Source organism: Epinephelus fuscoguttatus, linkage group LG2 (assembly GCF_011397635.1).
Source record: "Epinephelus fuscoguttatus linkage group LG2, E.fuscoguttatus.final_Chr_v1".
Taxonomy (NCBI): domain Eukaryota; kingdom Metazoa; phylum Chordata; class Actinopteri; order Perciformes; family Serranidae; genus Epinephelus; species Epinephelus fuscoguttatus.
The window spans coordinates 43,377,486-43,397,614 of NC_064753.1; the positions used below are offsets into that span (position 1 = coordinate 43,377,486).

The 20,129-nt window shown below is 43.2% G+C and overlaps 1 protein-coding gene across 4 annotated transcripts in view; it reads right to left on the bottom strand.

The window, feature by feature from the left end:
• kcna4 (potassium voltage-gated channel, shaker-related subfamily, member 4) overlaps nt 1-18,815 on the bottom strand; it is an 82,245-nt gene extending 63,430 nt beyond the window's left edge. For 2 of the 4 annotated variants that reach the window (XM_049598674.1, XM_049598691.1), the window contains exons 1-2: nt 16,843-17,415; nt 12,644-16,520 (exon numbers count right to left, since the gene is read on the bottom strand). In XM_049598674.1, coding sequence (XP_049454631.1) covers nt 13,786-15,909 — 2,124 coding nt within the window. In that variant the 5' untranslated portion in view covers nt 15,910-16,520; nt 16,843-17,415 and the 3' untranslated portion in view covers nt 12,644-13,785. Of the gene's footprint in view, nt 1-418; nt 468-12,643; nt 16,521-16,842; nt 17,416-18,553; nt 18,601-18,765 lie in introns of those variants that run through there. The other 2 variants (XM_049598682.1, XM_049598699.1) reach the window with 2 other exon arrangements.
• Nucleotides 18,816-20,129: the final 1,314 nt, after the last annotated feature.

Sequence of the window (20,129 nt, forward strand, 5' to 3'; positions counted from 1 at the left end):
ACCCACAATCAGAGCATGCAAACTCAGCCCATATGTCTCATATACCTGACGCTCAGAGAGCTAAATGTTTACATTTTACAGCAGATGACTCCTGAAGCGTGAGTTCACACTCCGATGATTTTGCCGACACATACTGATGTGTGTGTGTGTGTGTGCTTTTTGATTCCCACAGCGCGATCAGCATCTGCGGCCCCTCAAAAGTTTACAGGACCAGCAGGGCGCCGGTCCTCTGCTCACCAGCTCATCTTCACAGGGAGCGGCAGAGAAAACTTTTTTATGGTTGAGCAGCTGCTCCATTTAATCAAATCTCAAGCTTGTTCATAAAAAGCTGCCGCGCTGTGGGGTTTTAGGTAGCACTCTGGAAAATGAGGGGGAAAAAAAGCCTAAACTTGATATGACAAATCTTTGAAATGCTTACCTTTCCCAATGCCATAACAAATCTGTAATCCTCTGTTGCCCCAGATTGTCTGTGTGTGACAGCAAACTTAATCAACATTTTGACCACACATACCTCCGTGTACACTGCAGGTAAACAGACGGAGCGGTATACCTCATTATATTGTAAATATTGATCTGTGTTTTATTCTATATTTGCCACATTTTTGGAACCTATAGAACCAAATCAGCACTTCTCTTTTAAACATGCAACAACTGCTGTTTTTCTAATAACTGTAAGGTAATAGCGTCAGCATACAAAGCAGCTGATTTTTCTGTGGGTGGAGAAACCTAACACGGAGGCATATGTGTAATTAGCAATACAATCTACACGTCTAAGAATGAAGTAACATAATAAAGCCTGGGACGCTGTCAGACAGAGGGGATACAGTGGAGGGTACAAAGAATCAGGTTGCTTTCCTTCAATAGGGAGACATTATGTAACTGCTACATGGAAACCGCAAGATGGTTTAAACTTACACCGGGGCTGTAATCCCAAGTGTGCTTTATTAACGGCTTTCATTAGACTCGGCTGTGAACGTCTTGTTTACGTGGAAAATGTGAGGTGACAAACAGTCTTTGTCAACCACATGATGGCCCGGAGCAATTAAAGGGAAACTTTGCTATTTTCAACCCAGACCCTTTCCCCGTGTTTTTGTGTCTAGGTGACTAACTGAGGCAACGATTTTCAAAATTGGTCCAGTATTGAGCAAGAGCAAGCTGCAACATAATTTTGTGGGCAACAGCGTGCTGTTAAATAATGTTTTGCCACTGACGGGCTCAGGTTGTTATTCTAAGTGTTTGACATAGAAATAAAACAGCTTTCTTTGGTATTTTTCTACCTGGACCCTATTTTACTATGTTTTTGACCTGAGTGACTCATGGGAGCAATGATTTTTCAGCACTGCAGCTAGCAGCAGCGAAACAGGCTGCAATATAACCACTCGGATCAAATTACAGGCTTAAGCTGGATTTATAGTCGTGCGGCAGACCCTACGCCGTAGCCTACGAACGTCACCTACGACGTTGTGAGCTTTTATACTTGTGCAGTGGTGTGTCTGCGTCACTCTGCAGTTACACCTCCAAAACACTAGTCGGCGGTGGGGCTTCTGTGAAGTGCTGTAAAGTGTAATTGATTCAAAACACACATTAAACACACATTGAACACACATTAAACACACATTGAACATGGCTTAATAGAGACAATGTCAAACACAAGTACACAAATCGGCTTCACTATAACTCGCAGCATTCACAGACAAACACTTGGACACATTTTCCCCACAAATACAACATGCTAATGTTTTTAGCACAAGCCTATGGCATTTTACATTATATAAATTAGCCTAGCCGCTATCAGACTTTTCCTCTACTCATATGAAGCCAGGGACAACAGCGACATTTAACAAAGGTAACGTAACAAAATTCAGCTCCATTACAACTCACAAGGTTCACTGACAAAACAACTGTCTTATAATAAACATGTTTTCCAAACAAGTACAACATGCTAACATTATTAGCACAAGCCTGTGGCATTTTACATTGTATAAATTAGCCTAGCCGCTATCAGACTTTTCCTCTACTCATATGAAGCCAGGGACAACAGCAACATTTAACAAAGGTAACGTTTCAAAATTTGTCTCCATTACAGCTCACAAGATTCACCGACAAAACAACTGTCTTATAATAAACTTGTTTTCCAAACAAATACAACATGCTAACATTATTAGCACATTTTGTGATGGCTTAATTGTCTTCGCAATTTACTGTTTCTTATCTGTGAATTGAACGTAAATAGAAGCCTCATTTCCACCGAGGGAAATGGTTTCAACTTACAAAAATAGACAGGAGGTCTGCATTGCTGCGACGTGTTGTTACATTTCTGGAGAGGCACATGTCAGGCTACGGCATAGGCTCTACGTCAACGCAAAAACATCATACTATTTACTAACAGTTAAAGGGTCTAGGTTAGTTAGCTGGACATGCTAACAATTGCAGCCTTATTTAGAATATATAAACACACTATTTAATGCATTCCTAACAATTTTACCTGATGTGTTTTTTGGTTTTAGAGAGGCCATAGACTCAGTTATGTAAACTCTTTAAATCCAAAGCTTGACATGCCTGCAGTGCCCACTTACTACGCAGTGATTGGATAATCTTTGGTCAGGGGAGGGTCATGCTGGTCGTTCTTTCTCACCTGGTTAAAAGCTTATCTTCTTCTTACTCCTCACTGCCTCAGGCTCTTTCTCAGCTGCCTTTCACCTTAGGTTTGGACTGGAGCTCCGCAATAATCAGAGTCAAACTTCCTTCTTGAGTTGAAATTGATAAATTAATCCCGTCCTCTTTGAACCATTGGCTAATAATTTTACAAAAAGGTGGCTCGAGCCGCCTGTTTTAAAAAGGGACGACAATTATTGTAAATAGCCTACTAACAGGGTGAGAGCAGCTGGGATCATGAATTGTGTGTGCTGGTCAGCACAACTAGCTGACAGCCTTTTATCAGGCCTGATTAATGTATTGGCAGGACAGAGGAATGGAGAGACGTTACAGCCTCATGAAATTCCAGTCTGGGTTTTTTTTTTGTTTTGTTTTGGGGTTTTTTTGGTTTTGTTTTCTTTTCATGTTGCTCTGTAACTTCCAAGGAAGAGATTTTATCAGAGAGGCATGACTGCTCATCTAGATTATTTACAATAATTACTTAAAAATGGTACATGAGTCTTTTCTCAACAAACAAGCATTAATATGTTTTTCCAGTCTATGTAATTTTGCTTGATTAATGATTTTTCCACAAAATCATTACAGTTATTAAACAAAAAAAACCTGCTTGATGAGTCAAATTACTGTGAGAGCAAGAAGAACTTCGCTGCTCAAATTCTTAACATTTAACCTTTTTTTGTAAGCAGCAATGTGCTGACACAACGTTTAAATCTCCTACACACCGTTTGTAATTTCACTTATTTTGGCTGATTAGATCTGACTGTGAGTGGGCAAGAACACATTGTCTGCCTTCTATCTCTCCTGTTAGAGAGGCACACTTTACACCTTGATGATACTGTTAAGTACTGAGGGAATGCACATGATATGACTCTGTTGGGGTGGAGCTGCGAACACTGCAGTCTGATTGGTCAGTAGAGGATGGTCACTCTGCTCAGGGCTGAGTTGTGGCTGGTTTTGAGGCTCATGTAACCACTGTTCATACCGTGGAGAGTTTTATTAGTAAACTTTTAAGGTGGAACATTACTCAGTGCATGAGTTGACAACATGCAACCATCAGCACACCTTAAATATTCCATATTTGACCATCACTTTAGTTTTTATGTGACATACACTTTTAGTAATGAGTCAATCTTCAAGCGTTTATATTAATTAATTTCAACCAGGACTGCATATATTCTAATCCTCAATCGGAGATTTTTTTTTTTTAAAAGCGCCACAGACCGTCGTTCCTGTGGGCTCCAGCAACACTAAACCCCTGAGCTTGCCTGAGAAGGACTAAATGCACAAACCTGCTATTTTTAAACTTCTCATGGAGAGAGACTCTCACTGCAGCCTGTTCTATTTGGTTCTGAAAATGTCGGTGTGCAGCCTCGTTCTGTGGACGATAAACGAGGTGCAAACTTGCCTCTGTGTCACTAGTAATGAGGAAATACAGTGAGTGCTGGACGGAGCAGCGAGTGACAACAACCCCGCCCACATTTAAGAGGACTGTTTGCGGTGGAAACGCTAGGGTCTAGGTACCATATCTGAAGGGCTACTGCTGGTTTACTGTATTTGCGATCTTTGCTGGTTAGTGCCCTTGCACAGCTTGACAAGCTGTTGTGGTCCCCCATACTTCCTTTGCCAAAATGCACACGCTCCTTGTCTACATCATCACTGTTTACGAACTATAGAAGTGTCTATTGGCAAGATAAATGAAGGTGCGCACACGAGCGTGCACACCAGCGCACAACCACGGGAGTGACACATTACACATCCCTGTCAATAGTTTCACATTATTCCAGTGATCGACAGGTCATTGTGGTTGTGTGGCTTCACTTTGCAGTCACTCCTCATTTTTGATTTTTAAAACTGATCTCAGACAATTTCTCGTGACAGAGAACAGTATTATGCAAATGAGTTATGACACAGTGTGTGTAAGCAGTGCAAATATATGTTATTGTAATCTTTGTTTTTATTTACCTTTACCTTCTTATTTTTATAATCTTTAGTATTTCTTTTTGGGAACTTGTATTTTGTTTTCTTGTTTCTTCCTTCATCTGTTTAATCTCTTGTTTTGTAATTGTTCTTTTCTGCCTTTGGATATTTTTAAAAAATATTTGTTTGTTTGGAAATTGGTGGCAAGCAAATGCAGCTGTCTTTAATTTCAGTGTTAGGTGGGTTCCTTTTACAAGCCCTCAGGGTTTTTCATCCCACCTTTGCATTTTCTGAAGTTATTGTATATTTTCTTTTGTTTTAATTTATTATATGCACAAATAATAAACTAAAGTACCAATGCAGAAACAAAGGCAGAAAAGAAGAGCTCGCAAACTTGGAAACAATGCAGGTTTCAAATGTTAAGAAAAAGAAGCAGAAGAAAATTAATCTAATAGCGATAACTGTAAAACTATTTTAGTTGGCGTACAGTACACTGCATTTAAGAGTTCAAAATTCACACTGAGGCGTCTGCCCACGATGCACTATTATTACAGTAATAACCTGCCATTAAATTTAACCTTCAGTTCTCCCCTCTGTAAATAGAGTAACACTTTCACAACATCCACAACCACATCTGCAACCAGTGTCATGAACTATATAAAAACCTATGTGTGGTTTAAATGGCTGTGCTGTCTCGTCATCAACAAGTTGCTTTCAGTTTTGAGTACGTTAAGAAAAAGAGGACATCTCAAAACCTTAAATTTTAGACAGGATGAGGGGAACAGTGAAGTAAAATGATTTATCTCATGGCTTATACATTCAGTCGCAAGTTTAATAAATAAACTCAGATAAAGCAAATGCAATAATTTCTAAAACATCGCAGAGCACAGAAAAGCAGTCAGAGCTACAGGCTACAGTGAGGCTAAAAACAGAGTTCATGTGACGTTTTCCGAAACAGCTTTTTATGTCGGGGCTTCAGGACACTTGGATCACTACGGATGAGCAGTATGGAGATATTTTGTGCATTCAATTTTGTGTTCTTGGACATTAGTCTGGGGTGCCGTCTGCCATTAGGTGTGCTAGCCGCTCCCCCTGCTGATCTCCGCAAGAGATGTGAGGACTCTAAAACTTCACCAGAGCCTTCCTCAGCATATGGGTGAGTAGATAATGGCTGAATTTTCATTTTTGGGTGCACTATCCCTTTAATGTGTTTGTTTGTGTTTATTCTAGCTCTGTGAAAAGCTGGCAGTCCATCCAGTGTGTTCCCTGCCTCTATGCCTCTATGGACTGGTTCCAGCCGCCTGTGACCCTGAACAGGTATAAGCAGATGTAGAAGATGGATGGATGTCTTGGCTGCAGGTAGAAGTCATTTTCTGAACAGCTCAATGAGCCATTTGTCAGCAGGGTCAGTTGTGACTTTGACCTCTGGTTGTCAGCACAAATTTTGCTTCTGTTATGCAGAGCAGGTTGTTTCAATATAGAGGAGTCGACTGTCACATAAAATGTGGGGTGCGGGCTGTGAGGTGCCTAATCCAATAAAACATTTGTAAATGTAGATGCCAGTGTGATCACTGCACTGGAAACCCTGAATACTGGCCTGTTACGTTTAATCGACACAGTCTGAGAGGATCTGATAAAGTCGGAGACATTTTAGCTCTGGAGCTGTTCTGCCTTTTAGTCGTCAAACCTTTTTCCAGCTTCATGACCGTTACAGCCATGTGACAGAGTGTTGATTATTGTTTTTTATATTTTAGTAATTGATGTTTTCATCTTCATTTACTGATATCATGATGTATCACGAGCTATCACAGTGGACACTGCAGAGAGGCTGCACTCTATGGTTGCCACAGCCACGTCTTTATGAGTCCGTGCCTGCAACAGCCGTGGCTGCAGGCATTATGATTTCAGGTTGTCTGTCCATTCTGTGAATGCAATATCTTAAGAAGACCTTGAGGGAATTTCTTCAAATTAGGCACAAACGTCCACTTGGACTCAAGGATGAACTGATTAGAATTTGGTGGTCAAAGGTCAAAGGTCAAGGTCACTGTGACATCGCAAATCATGTTTTTAGCCAGAAGTTACTAATTCATATGCTAATTGTGACAAAGTTTCACACAAATGTCTGATAGCATATCCTCCTGAGACCCAAACTATTGTTTTGTATACATTTTTAATTTCTCCTCGCTATTTGGGATCAGTAGGACCTGATAAGTATAAAAATCTAAACATTGTCAACGATAATAAAGTCCAAATATCCTCAAACTAGTACTTCCTAGCTTGTTACTGTTGCTAAAATTGGTCTAATTTGTTGCCGTATCAAGCTACAAACACTATGAATCATAAATAAACACGTTTCAATAATAAAATGTGATCAGGTTTTGGACCTTGTCCACTTTTGTCTCAGGATCAGCTGTAGATCGACTTAGCAGAGATGGCTGCCATCTTGTTTTTACATGTTTTAGTGTATTGTGGTCTCACTACCACTAGATGGCACAAAAATGTGTCCACAAACAAAAACAACAGGTCTTAGTTAAGTAGAATGAAGCATAAGGTCAAGTAAACCCAAAATGTGGTCTCAGGAGGATATAATAATTAAGTAATGACATTTTATATCCAAAAGGTCAAAGGTCAACTTCACTGTGACATCATCAGAGTGTTTTCTGGCCATTATTCAACATCATAACTCAGGAACAGAAAGGGATTCTGAACTGGTGACACTAATTTTGGGTCTCCACCTTGAAACTGTGCTGATTGTACAGATCTTCTGTGCTGCCGTGTTGAAGACGTGTGCAGCATTCACGTTTGTGAGGCTTCTTTGCAGCAAAATCCATGTTTGAAGCATTGTTTACTCATACGAGTCTGGACAGATATGGATGTAAACTGCAGCTCGTTTGCAGAGGCATACAACCATGAGGCAGTAATTCTTCACAATAGTTTAAGGTAAATTTGTTCCTGTTGTACTGGTAAAAGTCGACATTCTTCAGAAACACATTCCCCCAAATACATTTTTCCCAGGATCCAATAAACCAGCTGCCATTTCTCACCTAGAATATGACCCTCCGCCAGGTCTGCTGTATCTCAGTTAGTTCATGTTATTAACTGAAATATTAAAGATACCCTTAATGCCCCTCATGTCTATACCCTGCACTGCCATTTGATCCCAACTCTCTCAAAGAAGAGGCAATATATTTCAACAGACTTCCTGGTTAAATAATAAATAAACAAATAAAAGTAATAATCGGTTTGACAGTGGCTCTGTCTTTGAGACACAGCCTTTGGGGTCCTTACATGTGTAGTTTTTAATTGTGCTTTAAACTTGAATATTATCAAACAAATGTCTTATTCATTTAAGAACATCAAAGTAGAAAACCCGGGCAGATTCCCACTTTGCCTGACTGGTAATCCAGCTTTGGATCTGCTCAGTTGCCAGAAGAAAATGCTGGCATTGTATATTTCTGCAAAACACAAATACATACAGTACGTTTAATACATATCATATTAGCGTTTCTAAAGTGATGTAGCACGTGAGCCAACTTTGCCATCCAGAGGTAGAGGGATGGTGAATGTTTTGTCACCTGGGCCAGATACAGACCAGATTCACAATGAGACGACTTGAAACTTGCAACTACCCTGCCAAATCACACCAATGAAACAAGACAAGATGGTGTACCATCTCCACAGCAGTGACTCTCTGTACTTCCGTTATAATTTCTTTGCGGTATATTTTTGTAGCTGGATATATTTTGTAGCTTCTTAAAATATGAATGGGGATAGTGATAGTTAGATACTGGCTGCAGTTGCATTTGTAGTTGTGATGAAACGACGAACACAAAGAAAACGAGAGATTACACTAGATTAGATTTCATCCTACAAGAAAACCTGAATCACTGTTGTTCACTGTTTGTACTGTGTGGTAGAATGGAGCGCTGTAAATTTATCAATGAGATGTCCGTCCACAACAACTGCACTGTTTCTTTCATTATCAGTAAATCTGTCAGTTCAAGTTAAATTAATAATCGTCTAAACTAAAATCTCCAAACTGTTCATTTTGGCTGAGCAACAGGACAAAGCACCCAGAAGTCTTCATGTTACGATGGTATAAAGCAGCAAATTGTCACACTGCAGAAGCTACAACAGCAAACGTTTGGTGTCTTTGTGACTCAAACTCTTCACTTCCTTTGCAAAACTGGCGATAAACTTTCTGTTGATCAACTCGACTCATTTGTTCTGTTATTACATAACCTGTTCTGACATTATGTCCCACGCGCTCACTTTCTTTCCACCTCTCCTCTGTGTCCTTTGACAGTCATGGAATACCTTTTGAGAAATAACCATAAATAACTCTCACTTTGTCACATGGCCCGACCATATGGTCTAAATCTGCACTACAAAGGCTCACCGCGCACGTGACAATGGGACTCTACGAAGAGTCAGAACCATTCAGCTCAGTCCTGTGGCTCAGGATGATACAGGCGGTTTTCACAGTCAGCTCAGCAGCTACAGGCCTAAGAATATGCCTGACCCACACACTTCGCTTGAAAAATGTTTTGGATTGCGCCTCTTGCCATAAGCCACATTATGTAAGTGCTAAGTGTGAGGTATCAAGAGGAGCTGGCACCATACCAGGATGGTGTGTGTGTGGCGTGTATATGTGTGTGTGTGGTTGTGGGTGCAGGTGTTGAAAATATCTTGTATGAATAGTTCCTCTGAGGATATAAACACACAGTGCAATAAATTAGCTGATGCAGTGATTATGTGCTGAGGAATGTTGAGGAGCTCTGATGGAGGCAGTGACAGAGGGCAGGAATGTAAGTGTCTGCTGATTGTGACAAAACTGGAATATTTCTAAGCACAGTATTTTGTTTCTTGATGTTTTTATTAATACTCACAGCACTGCGAAGTACTGCAAAGTTACATTTTGGCTTTTTAATTTTTTCTGGGAGCAACAATATTCATAACTTTTTTTCAAACATATGAGTTTTTACAGAGAACTCTCATGACCCCAAAAGTTCAGAAACTTTCTGTGGATTATAAACAAATGCTGACAAATCAACCTGGTCTCACTCCCAACTCGTCAACTACCAATGTTTGGTCAGTGGCCCTTGGAATCAGATACTAACGCGCCCTTTAGCGGCGGTATGAGACACGCTGGGTGCAGCATTTTTTGATGCTCCAAGCAACTGCTGTAGTATCAAGAGCAGGAGAGTTTGCACAGTGGACTAGAGGGGAGGTGAATGGGTCAAACAAGGTCCAACACATTCTCACTCCGATCTCGTCACATATTGACATTTTGGTCGTGGACTTTCAATGTCCACATACAACGTGCAAGGTGCCCTGGGTGCGTTGGTTGTTGACGTTGTGGGACATTGTGTCAACTTCTCTTCTTTCAAGATAAACTTTTGTTTTCACAGGAAATTTAACTTTAACATACAGTTTCTGTCAAAATAAAATAAATCGGTACAACACCGCAAATTAACGTTTTTTTTTTCCTTCAACAACAAACACGTGATTGGGTTTAGGAAAAAAAGAACAGGGTTTGCCTTTAGAATCTCACGGGATGCGAACACCGTTTTCCCAGGTGAAAGTCTGTGGTCTGTGTTTGTTGGACCCATCCACCAGACTCCCCACCCGCCCCATTCAGATTTTCGCCGCCTTAACTTTTGTCCTTGTCCCGCCGCGTTTTCCCCTGATGCCACCAGCCACAGTTAAACTGTAATGGTAAACTGCTGCGTATCATGTCGACGTTCAAGGACGCCTTTTTCATTGGTTTCTGACGCCTTAAGCCACTGCCCAAACGCCAGATTTTGATGACTTCGGAGTGAGACCGTGCTCCAAGGTCAGACAAACTCCTGATTTTCACCCTGGAGGCCGCTCTTTTTCCTTCCTGAGTAAAATATAGAAGTAACGCACACCATGAATTATAATGAGGCGCTGATCACTGTCAGTAGACTTGACTATAGAAAACAAGTGTTTCACTCTCCGGCTCCACGTGCATTTCTTTTATTTTGATGTTTCAGCCTTTGGGCCTTTTTCAAAATCATGATCAACACTTGATCTTGAAGAGGCTGAAATGCATATGGAGCCAGAGTGTGCTATACTTATTTTTGGCAATAATGTTTTCTGTGTAAAAACAAGTCAGTCATCTTATTTTAATGACAACGTAGTGTGCTAGCATGTGTAGCATGCTACGCTAGTGTTGCATGTGACGATAACAAACTTATTTGAGCCAAACCATGATGTTGTTTTCTGAACCTGATCACATACTTTTGCTGACTCAACTGAAGTAAACCAGTATTCAGTATTATAATTGTACAAAATTAGTTTCAGTTGTTATTACCTGACACACTTAGGCCTCCATAGTCAATATGTGGCACGTTTGTTACTCAGTTTCTGTACCCCTACATTCACCTTTGAAGGCACCCCACCTATAAAGGGGTGTGTCCCACCTTGCCTCCCCCTTCTGCTGTTGTGCTCCATGGGAGAGGTAAGAGATATTGGTCTTGTAGAAATTTCTGTTTTAGTGCTGTTATGCTGTTTATAAGTTCATTCCTCAGCCTAAACGTATTGTATTACATGCTAACTTATTCTTGTGTCACTTAACTTGTGCAGGGGCTCGAGTTATATGGTCATAATTGACGAAGATTTTGTTTTACCGCTTGCTGTCAGAGTTGTCAGGAATAAATGGAGATCGCCTCTAAAGATATCCACGGTCTGGGCCTGTTTGTGCTAACGTAGTGTGTTTATTTTGAAAGAGACTGTATGTAAACATTAAATTTCCTGTGAAAACTGAAATGTGTCTTGAAGGGAGACAATGCATGTAACAGGCAGAACTTGACACGGCATCCCAGAACATCAACAACCAACGCACCCAGGGTACCTTGCACTTTGCATGTGGACGTAGATAGTCCATGACCAAATGTCAATATGTGACGAGGTCGGAGTGAGAATGTGTTGGTTTATTCAATAAAAAACTCAATTACTTATCTTGAAACAACATCTCTTTCCTCACTAAAAAATCCAGAATCAATAAAGATGCAAATATATTACATTTCAGAAGTTTAACTGCTGGACACAATTAGTCTCTTACTCCCCTTTAAAGCCCACTCTCAGGCCTCCATTTTCCACAGATCACACTTGTGTAAGTTTCATATTTCAAATGACTTGTCCTGTTGCTGCTCAGATTTACTGTGTGGTGAGACACAGAGAAACCTGAATATGGAAACAGCCTTTAGTGTAAAACTCTGCAGGGTGAGGCTAAAACATCCAGTTGAAGTTGCAAAATTGACCGAGATGGGGTCTTTAAAATTTGTATGGACGTTTAATACCTGAAGAATGACATGTAAAGATTCAGGCAACAAAAAATTAACTTTGAAATCATAAAAATGATGGTGCTAGGAGGATAACTGCAGTGAAACAATACACTCTGGCTCCATATCATGTCACACCTGCTGTGGAAGGTGGTGATATTATCAATAAGACAACTGGAGAGCAGAAACAAAACAAGGAAACTGTTGATATGAGTGCAATGAAGACAGTCCAGAAAACAGAAGTAAACTCTGCAGCACTTTCAGAGATGTATAAAATTGACTACTGCATCTTTTCAGACACTAATAAGGAGCCACATTGTCCTTCATGGTAAACCTCCCTTTGTCCTCAGCAGGCTGACCTGATGTCACATTAAATAAATAATTACAGTTATTATGAATGAGAAGGTGTTTGTAATGTTGTCGGATAGTAGCCCTGAGTGTAACATAAAGGTTGTGCAGGAGAAACATTACCGACCACATGGTGACTAGAATGTGCGCCATATTCGGCCAGCGTCCAGTATTTTACGCACGCGTCGTCATGCGTCATTTCTTTGGTCTCGGGGTCAACCAAGTGTTGAAAATGAATATTAAAATGAGGCATGATTAAATGTGCTGTGTGTCGCGAGGGATGCATTTGTTGTGTTTGTCATCCCTTGGATATTTCTCCACATTTGTCAGGAGCATTACTGGCTCCTCTCCCGTGACACCGGGAGTTGTTTTCATCATGACTGGATAAAAATCACTGTCACACACAGGCTACATACCTTGGAAGACATCCACATCCCGGAGATCCTCTGAGCTCGGAGATAATCATAGTCCTCTTGAGAAAAAAAGAAATTTTGTGCACGAAGTCCAGCGGACAGGAGAGGAAGTTGCTCGCAAGCTCCCCTCCGAGGAGTTTTCCACAACAGAGTCGTTTTTGCTATAGCTTTCCATCTGCGTCCGTGTAAAGGGATATTGTCATTTTGAGGTGGTTTAAATGAAACTGGGGAGACTGTTGTCGCCAAGGCTCCAAGCCTGTCCATACAAAACCTGGCGGGGCAAGTCATTTCTCCAGCCATTTTTTTTTTAACTCTGATGTTTCCTGTGCTTAGCTCTCATAGTGGGTCAACAACACAAGGCTTTTGTGTGGAAAAGCATATTTGTGTAGATGTAATAGAAATAATTCTAGCCCTGGTTTATTTGATGACTGCTAAATGCTGTGTCTTATCAATGAGCTCTTTGTTCATATTAAGTGTTGGAACAGTAACAAAAGTCTTTTATCTGTCTCAGGCTTTTCCTTTATTGGACTCCAATTTTTTATTTTTTTTTTTTACTGGCAGCGCATGAAAGAGGTTATTAATATCATTAGGTTGCTCTCTTTGAGGAAGTTCCTCAAACATTCTTCAGCTAAGTGGTCAGAGGATGACTTAATTATTGCCATTTGCATGGCCTACAGTTTCTGTCTCTGAAATAAAAATCAGCCGAACCCAGCGCAAATTCTACATTAGTGCAAACAATTTTTTTTAACTTTATTGCATAACAGCAAAACCATCGTCCCCACCCCCTCTCTGTTATTGACAGATGAAACTCATAAAGTGCGAATGCATAGCCTGTCATGTAGACTTTAAATTTGATGTCAGATTTGGAAGCCCGCACAGGTTAGACAAATTCATTAATAAACTCATTGATGATATTTTTATTTCTCTAAAAGTTGTGGGAGATACTAGTCTGAGATGGAGTGAATGAAACATTTCAACCTGCCAATTGGTGGCCTGTGAGTGTGTGTGTTTGTGCGTGTGTGTGGGGCTCTGTGGCGTGCGTAAAACTTGTGTCATGGGGACCACCTGCTCTTGGGCATACAGTGTCTTTATAGGGTGTATTCTTCTTTAGGGAAAAAAAGAAAAAAGGGAAACTCTACTTGTAATCACACGTCAGTCTGAATGGATTTGGAGTTAGTACTGTTTTTCCTGCCTATGTCTGTGCCGTTTCCTTTACTGGGGCTCTTGTCCAGCCCGCAAAGCGACTCCGTCACCCCCTCCTCCATCTCCATATACTCCGCTTTGTCACCCAGAGAGGAGCCCGAGGGCGAGCCTTTGAATTTCCTTAAAAAGTCTGGGAAATACGGGCACCCCGGGGGCATGCTCTCCACCACCGGCGTCTGGTCCTCGTTGTCGGTCTCCCTGTGGTAAAAGTAGTTGAAGTTGGACACTATGACCGGCACCGGGAGCGCGATGGTTAACACGCCCGCGATGGCGCACAGGGAGCCCACTATCTTCCCCCCCACGGTGATGGGCTTCATGTCACCGTAGCCCACCGTCGTCATGGTCACCACGGCCCACCAAAACGCGTCGGGGATGCTCGTGAACTGCGACGTGGGCTCGTCCGCCTCGGCGAAGTACACCGCGCTGGAGAACAAGATGACACCGATGACCAGGAAGAATATGAGGAGGGCCAGCTCCCTCATGCTGGCGCGCAGGGTATGACCCAGGATCTGCAGCCCCTTGGAGTGCCTGGACAGCTTGAAGATGCGAAACACCCTGACAAGGCGGATTATTCTCAGGATGGCAAAGCTCATCGCCTGCTGCCCGTTGCCTTGGTGCTGCGCCAGGTCCGTGCCGAGAGTTATGAAATAAGGCAAAATGGATACAATGTCTATTGAGTTCATAATGTTTTTAAAGAAAGCCGGTTTGCTCGGACTCGCAAAGAAGCGGACTATAATCTCAAAGGAGAACCAGATGATGCAAACCGTCTCCACGATGAAAAACGGGTCGTTGAAAGGAGTAAATCCGTGGTCAGGTTGAGTGGAGTTGTGTCGTGGCTGTAGATACTCTTTTTCATCCCTGAACTCTGGCAGCGTCTCCAGGCAGAAAATGACAATAGAAATTACTATAACAAGGACGGACACGACCGCGATGCCCCGGGCAGGGCTCGAGCTCTCCGGATACTCAAAAAGCAGCCAAATTTGGCGCTTGAACTCGTCCTCCGGGAGAGGCTTCTCCTCCTCTTTGACAAAACCCTCATCTTCCCGAAACTTGAGGATCGCCTCTTCCCCGAGTTCATAAAACTTCACCTCCTCGGAGAAGATGTCAAACGGGACGTTGACGGGTCTTTTCAACCGCCCCCCTGACTGGTAATAGTAAAGAATGGCGTCAAAGCTCGGTCGGTTCCGATCGAAGAAGTATTCGTTCCTCAGCGGGTCGAAGTACCTGATTCGCTTGTCGGGGTCTCCCAGGAGAGTGTCCGGGAACTGAGTGAGAGTCTTGAGCTGAGTTTCAAACTTGAGTCCCGACACGTTGATGACAACTCTCTCGCAGCAGCCGCACTCGCTGTAAACATTTTCGTATCCGGACTGAGGGCGCCTGTCAGTGAGCGACACGGTCTCCTCCTCATCATCCATGTTACACAGAAAACTCGACCTCTTGCTTCCCCGGTCCCCCTCCTCCTCCTCCTCCTCTTCCTCCGCTCCCTCGGCCTCTTCCTCCTCTATCATGATGTCCTCCTCGGATCCGAGCAGCGCCAGCTCCGAGTGGCGCAGGTCCCCGCCGAGAGTCGTCCGGTTGCGTCTCCACCGTCCGACGCCGCGCTGCTTTTTCCGCTCTCTGACAACTCTCTGCTGCTGCTGCTGCTGCTCGGGCTCCTGCTGGTGCTGTGGCGGCTGCGAGGAGGAGGTGGAGGAGGAGGAGGGGCGCGAGGCGGTACCGCCGCTGCTGATGTTGGCGTTCGCTGAGGAGGCGGCGCGAGACTGATGCTGGCGGTTGTTAAGGAGATGAGCGCTCGAGGAGGAGGTGGAGGTGGAGCCCCCCACGCCGCCGCCGCAGCCGCCGCCACCACTGCCGCTGCCGCTGCCACCACCGCCGCTACCGCTGCCGCCTCCTCCTCCTCCCTCCGCACCGGACCCACCTTCGGCAGCGGCCGCGGCAGCCGCCGCTCTCGAATGGGCAGCCTGGCGCTCCCTCTCGCGCTCCCTCTCCCGTGCGCGAGCTTGGGCATATCCGTACGGCAGGTGACTATTGCACCCGCCGTCCGCACCCACCATGGCAAACTCCATTTTAAGTCAGTGAGAGGTTCGGTCCGTGAGCGCTACAGTAACCGCCTCAGGGCGACGTGGATGCAGGCCAGAGGATAAAAGTTGCAGCTCGGCGCGCGCACACAGAGAAAATGAGGCATCAACCAATCAGTTGTGAATATGAGAATGTCAGAGCAACAAACGCACCTCAATTAGGTCCATGCTGAGAGCAGTCCATGTGGCTACTTACATGATAGGAGATATTGATCAGCCTGTCTTCCCGCTCAGGCACAGGCCTCCAAATATTTTATGACATCATTACCATAACCAAAAAATGTGAGGGCCGGTGGCATAGCCTGTTACGCAGGCGCTCTGTGTCAAACTTGCAGCGCCCTTTATTTGTTCAGCATTATAAATCACCAAGTCAACAAGCTACAACTGAAACAGTCTCTCCTCGGTGTCTCCGGTGCCCATCAGGTGGTTAAATCCTCCACGACCGCGGCTTCTTGCGCCCAAATGCGTCTTTTGATCCTCCGTGGTCACTCCTGGTTGCCATTTTATGTGATGAGAGGAAAAAAAACTGGATCTTTTGCTGTTATATTTCGGAGCTCCGGTGAATGTGAAGGACTTTACCCCGCTGACGCTCTCTGGAGCTGCGAGGAAAACACAAGAGAAGAGACAACAGCAGTTGGTTTAGGCAGAAAAAATATTCATATTGATGTCCGTTGTTTTGGCGACTGCATAGTCCAGGATAATACGCATCTTTTGCGATATAAGGGCGGTAAAACTTCACAGGCATATTATTATTGTTGTTGTTGTTATTATCAGGCCTACTATTATTATTATTATGTAGTGAAGGTGGAGGTAGACTCACGGAAACGAATGCAGGAAGACATTTATGTTCACAACAGACATTACGCATGAAATTTCCTGCCCATTAAAACAGCCTCGCTTCATTCTGACATTCATACTTACATGTGAAAAGGGGCCAAACGAGATCGCCTCAGCCCCCCTACAAATAAATCTGCTGGAGGATGAGGGGGAGGTAGGCTAGGTGAGGATGCAGCTCTTCGCTTCTGCCCAAATTTCCGTATTGATTTAGGGGGGTAATATCACAAATCCCTCGTCGTATCCAACCAGCGAGCATATCATCCACTATATACATCCGTGCTCTGACGCACTCCGAGGAGGACACTTTTTGGCTGCGTCTCGACGTCTTGTCTCAATTCAACAGGATCTATCGCCACTTCAGCCCCCGTTTCTGCTGCATCGCTCCTGCTATACTGGCAGCAATTATCACTGAAGAGAAAAAAGAAAAAGAGAAGCAGGTGTGCGAGCGGCGAGTTGGCATCAATGACAGCTCCGCACGGTCACGGCGAGAAGACGCGATGGTGGGTAAAAGTTTACCTTCACGCAGGCGAGGGGAAATGGCCCCATGGTTCAGTCTGAGCATCACACATCTGTCTGTCTGCCGCTGTAGCCCTACCTATACTCCGGTATCCCTCCCATTGTGTGTGTGTGTGTGTGCGCGCGTGTGTGTGTGTGATGATGGAGAGCCTCGGTGAGAAAGTCGTTCATGTACCGCAGCGCGTGCAGGCGGTGCTCGGTCCTCCCCCAGTGGATGCAGCCGGTCACTGCGCACCGTGCTGCAGTCTCACACCCGAGCCTCCTCTGCCCTTCATCACCACTGCTGGGTGGCAACCGGTGTCCTTACCCCCGAAAAAGTAACGCATTACTCTCCATGCATTCCTCAAGTAACGTAGATACATATAACTCGCTGAGGCTGGAGCTTTAAACGCAGCTGCACTTGCAGTTTTCAGTTGAATCCGCCCTCCAGCCCACCATAACACAGCTTTTTTTGTCCTGCTTTATCTTTAGAAATGATTTTGGAAGGAGATGCATGCACATTTTAGTAATGCACAGAGATTTCATTATTCATCAGGCATCATTAAAACTGTTTGCGATTAATTCATTTTTTGTTTTATTCTGACAACAGGTACATCTCCGCTACAAACAAACAGTTGCTGTTTTTTTCTAGAACTCTTTCTGCTACAGTTGTACTGAGAGGTGGTGGAAGTGAAATGTTACAGCGTAGCCCATGGGTGGGGTTAGAGAGTGAGTGATAACACTTCCTGGAAAAGTCTGTTTAACACATTTAATTCAATACAATTCTATCTATATACCAAAGGTCTCCATCCACCTGTTAGTCTACCATCCATATTCAATGGTTGGACTGATAGATGTACATAGATTTAGTAACCTAGATCCACATGTCAAAATATTAGTATTGAATGTATGAATATTGACGAGACTGTAAAATTGTGTCAATAAGAGACCTACAAATTAGATTTCAAAGTATATCTTATCTAATTAAGGACATTAGCTCAAACTTAAAATAATTTTGAAAGGCAAAAATAGAGAAACTGTGCTATAGGCAGTGTTGGACTTGTTACTCTGAAAATGTAATATATTACTCATTAGTTTTTACCCTTTTCAAAAGTAATTATATTACTTTACTTATTACTCCCTGCCAACAGTGATTCCTTACACTACTCGTTATATTGCATTTCCGTTACCCCATGAATTCAGTAATTGTGCATCTGCCCAAAATTCAAGTGTGTGCCTCTGTGTGAATGTCAGGGTAATTGCCAGTAAGTGTAGCTAAAGATAGAGAGCTTCTATTTACCTGGGGGTCTTCAGTTGCCTGTGACCAGTATTTTCCCAAAGTTCTGCCTGAAAGATGGAGAGTCACTGATAAAGCAACATTTCATCCACAAAATATCCAGCCACAAGTTTCAGTACTTCTTTATAGCTGCAGCTGTACACACGTAAAATCCAGTTTTGGTTGTCTAGCCAGTGCAGGGCTACAGCTGACCTCTGCGAGCAAGGAGGGCTCACCTTTGGTGGGGTGTATATCCTGGAGCTTCACGTTGTTGTGTTGTCGGTCGTAGTAGCCAAGGTGTTTCAGACCGGAGGTTTGAGGACGTGTTTTTCACACGAGTTTTAGTCTTGTCATCTTTCCTCCCGACAAAATTACAGTAATGGGAATATTTCCAACTGCTAAGGTTAACGTTTCCAACTAATTTGCTGCTGTAGACGTGCATACACAGCGCGACTATTACTAAAATGAGTCCGCTGATGTGACTGTTCTATTTCAAGTCCGTGGCAATGTCATAACAAAAGTAACGTTGTAACGAGTTGTTTGGTTTTAGAGTAACTGTAATATTATCACTGAAATTTCATTAGTAATTAGTTACATTGCTCATTACTGGAAAAAGTAATTTTTATTACTGTAGCGTGTTACAGCCCAACACTGGCTTTAGAAGGCTGGCGTTACAACTAACCCCGCTGTGTGGAAATTTTATCTAGCCTAGCTAAGGAGTTGGTTACAGATTTCAAAATGGTGCTCTGTTTTAGGCAACAAGACCGTTGTTAAGCTGATATACGGATGGATTTGGTGACTAGACAGCTCAGTGATCAAAAAAACAAGTATGACATGGAAATTTACTTAAATTGGCCAAAAACACTCTTTGTTACTGAACTCAGCCGAAACACCTCCAGTCTCTGTGGAACTTTGTTGTTCACTGTTTGGTGGTATTGTGGTCAACTGGCCGGAAGCACGAAAGGATCGACCCTGTGTAACCGCATAAAAAAGTCTGTGTTACAATTTACCCTGCGTTAGGGAGCCTGGTCTCACTCCGAAGTCGTCGAAATCCATCACTTGGGCAGTGACTTGCAGCATCAGAAACCAACAAAAAAAGGCGTCCTTTGACGTCGGCATGATTTGAGCCGGTTGTCCAGCGGTGTCAGGGGGAAACGCAGCAGGACAAGGACGAAAGCTAAGGCGGCAAAAGTCCAAGACCAAATGTCAATATGTGACGAGGTCATAGGGAGAATGTGTTGCGTAAGGTTGAGCTCTGTTTTGCAAACATTCAGAAATCTCAATCTGCAGTTTCCCCTGTGAGTAAGCAGGACAACTAAACATCATCAGTGCCCACTGTTTCTGCCACCCCTTTCATTTCTGGCTAAGTAAACAGAGCACTCAAAGTGAATGCTGCCCATTTTAGAGGTGAATTAATTTATTTGTTCATTATCTTTTTTACTCTGTCCCAGAACAGATCAGTCAATAGGAACCAGACAGAAAACCACCAAATTCGTCTCCATGCTGTAGATGTAAAATCAGCAGCTGCTCAGACAAGTAATGAGCTGCTACATCCCAGTGCAATACAACTAAACTGTCTACCATAGAGGGAATTTGCTGT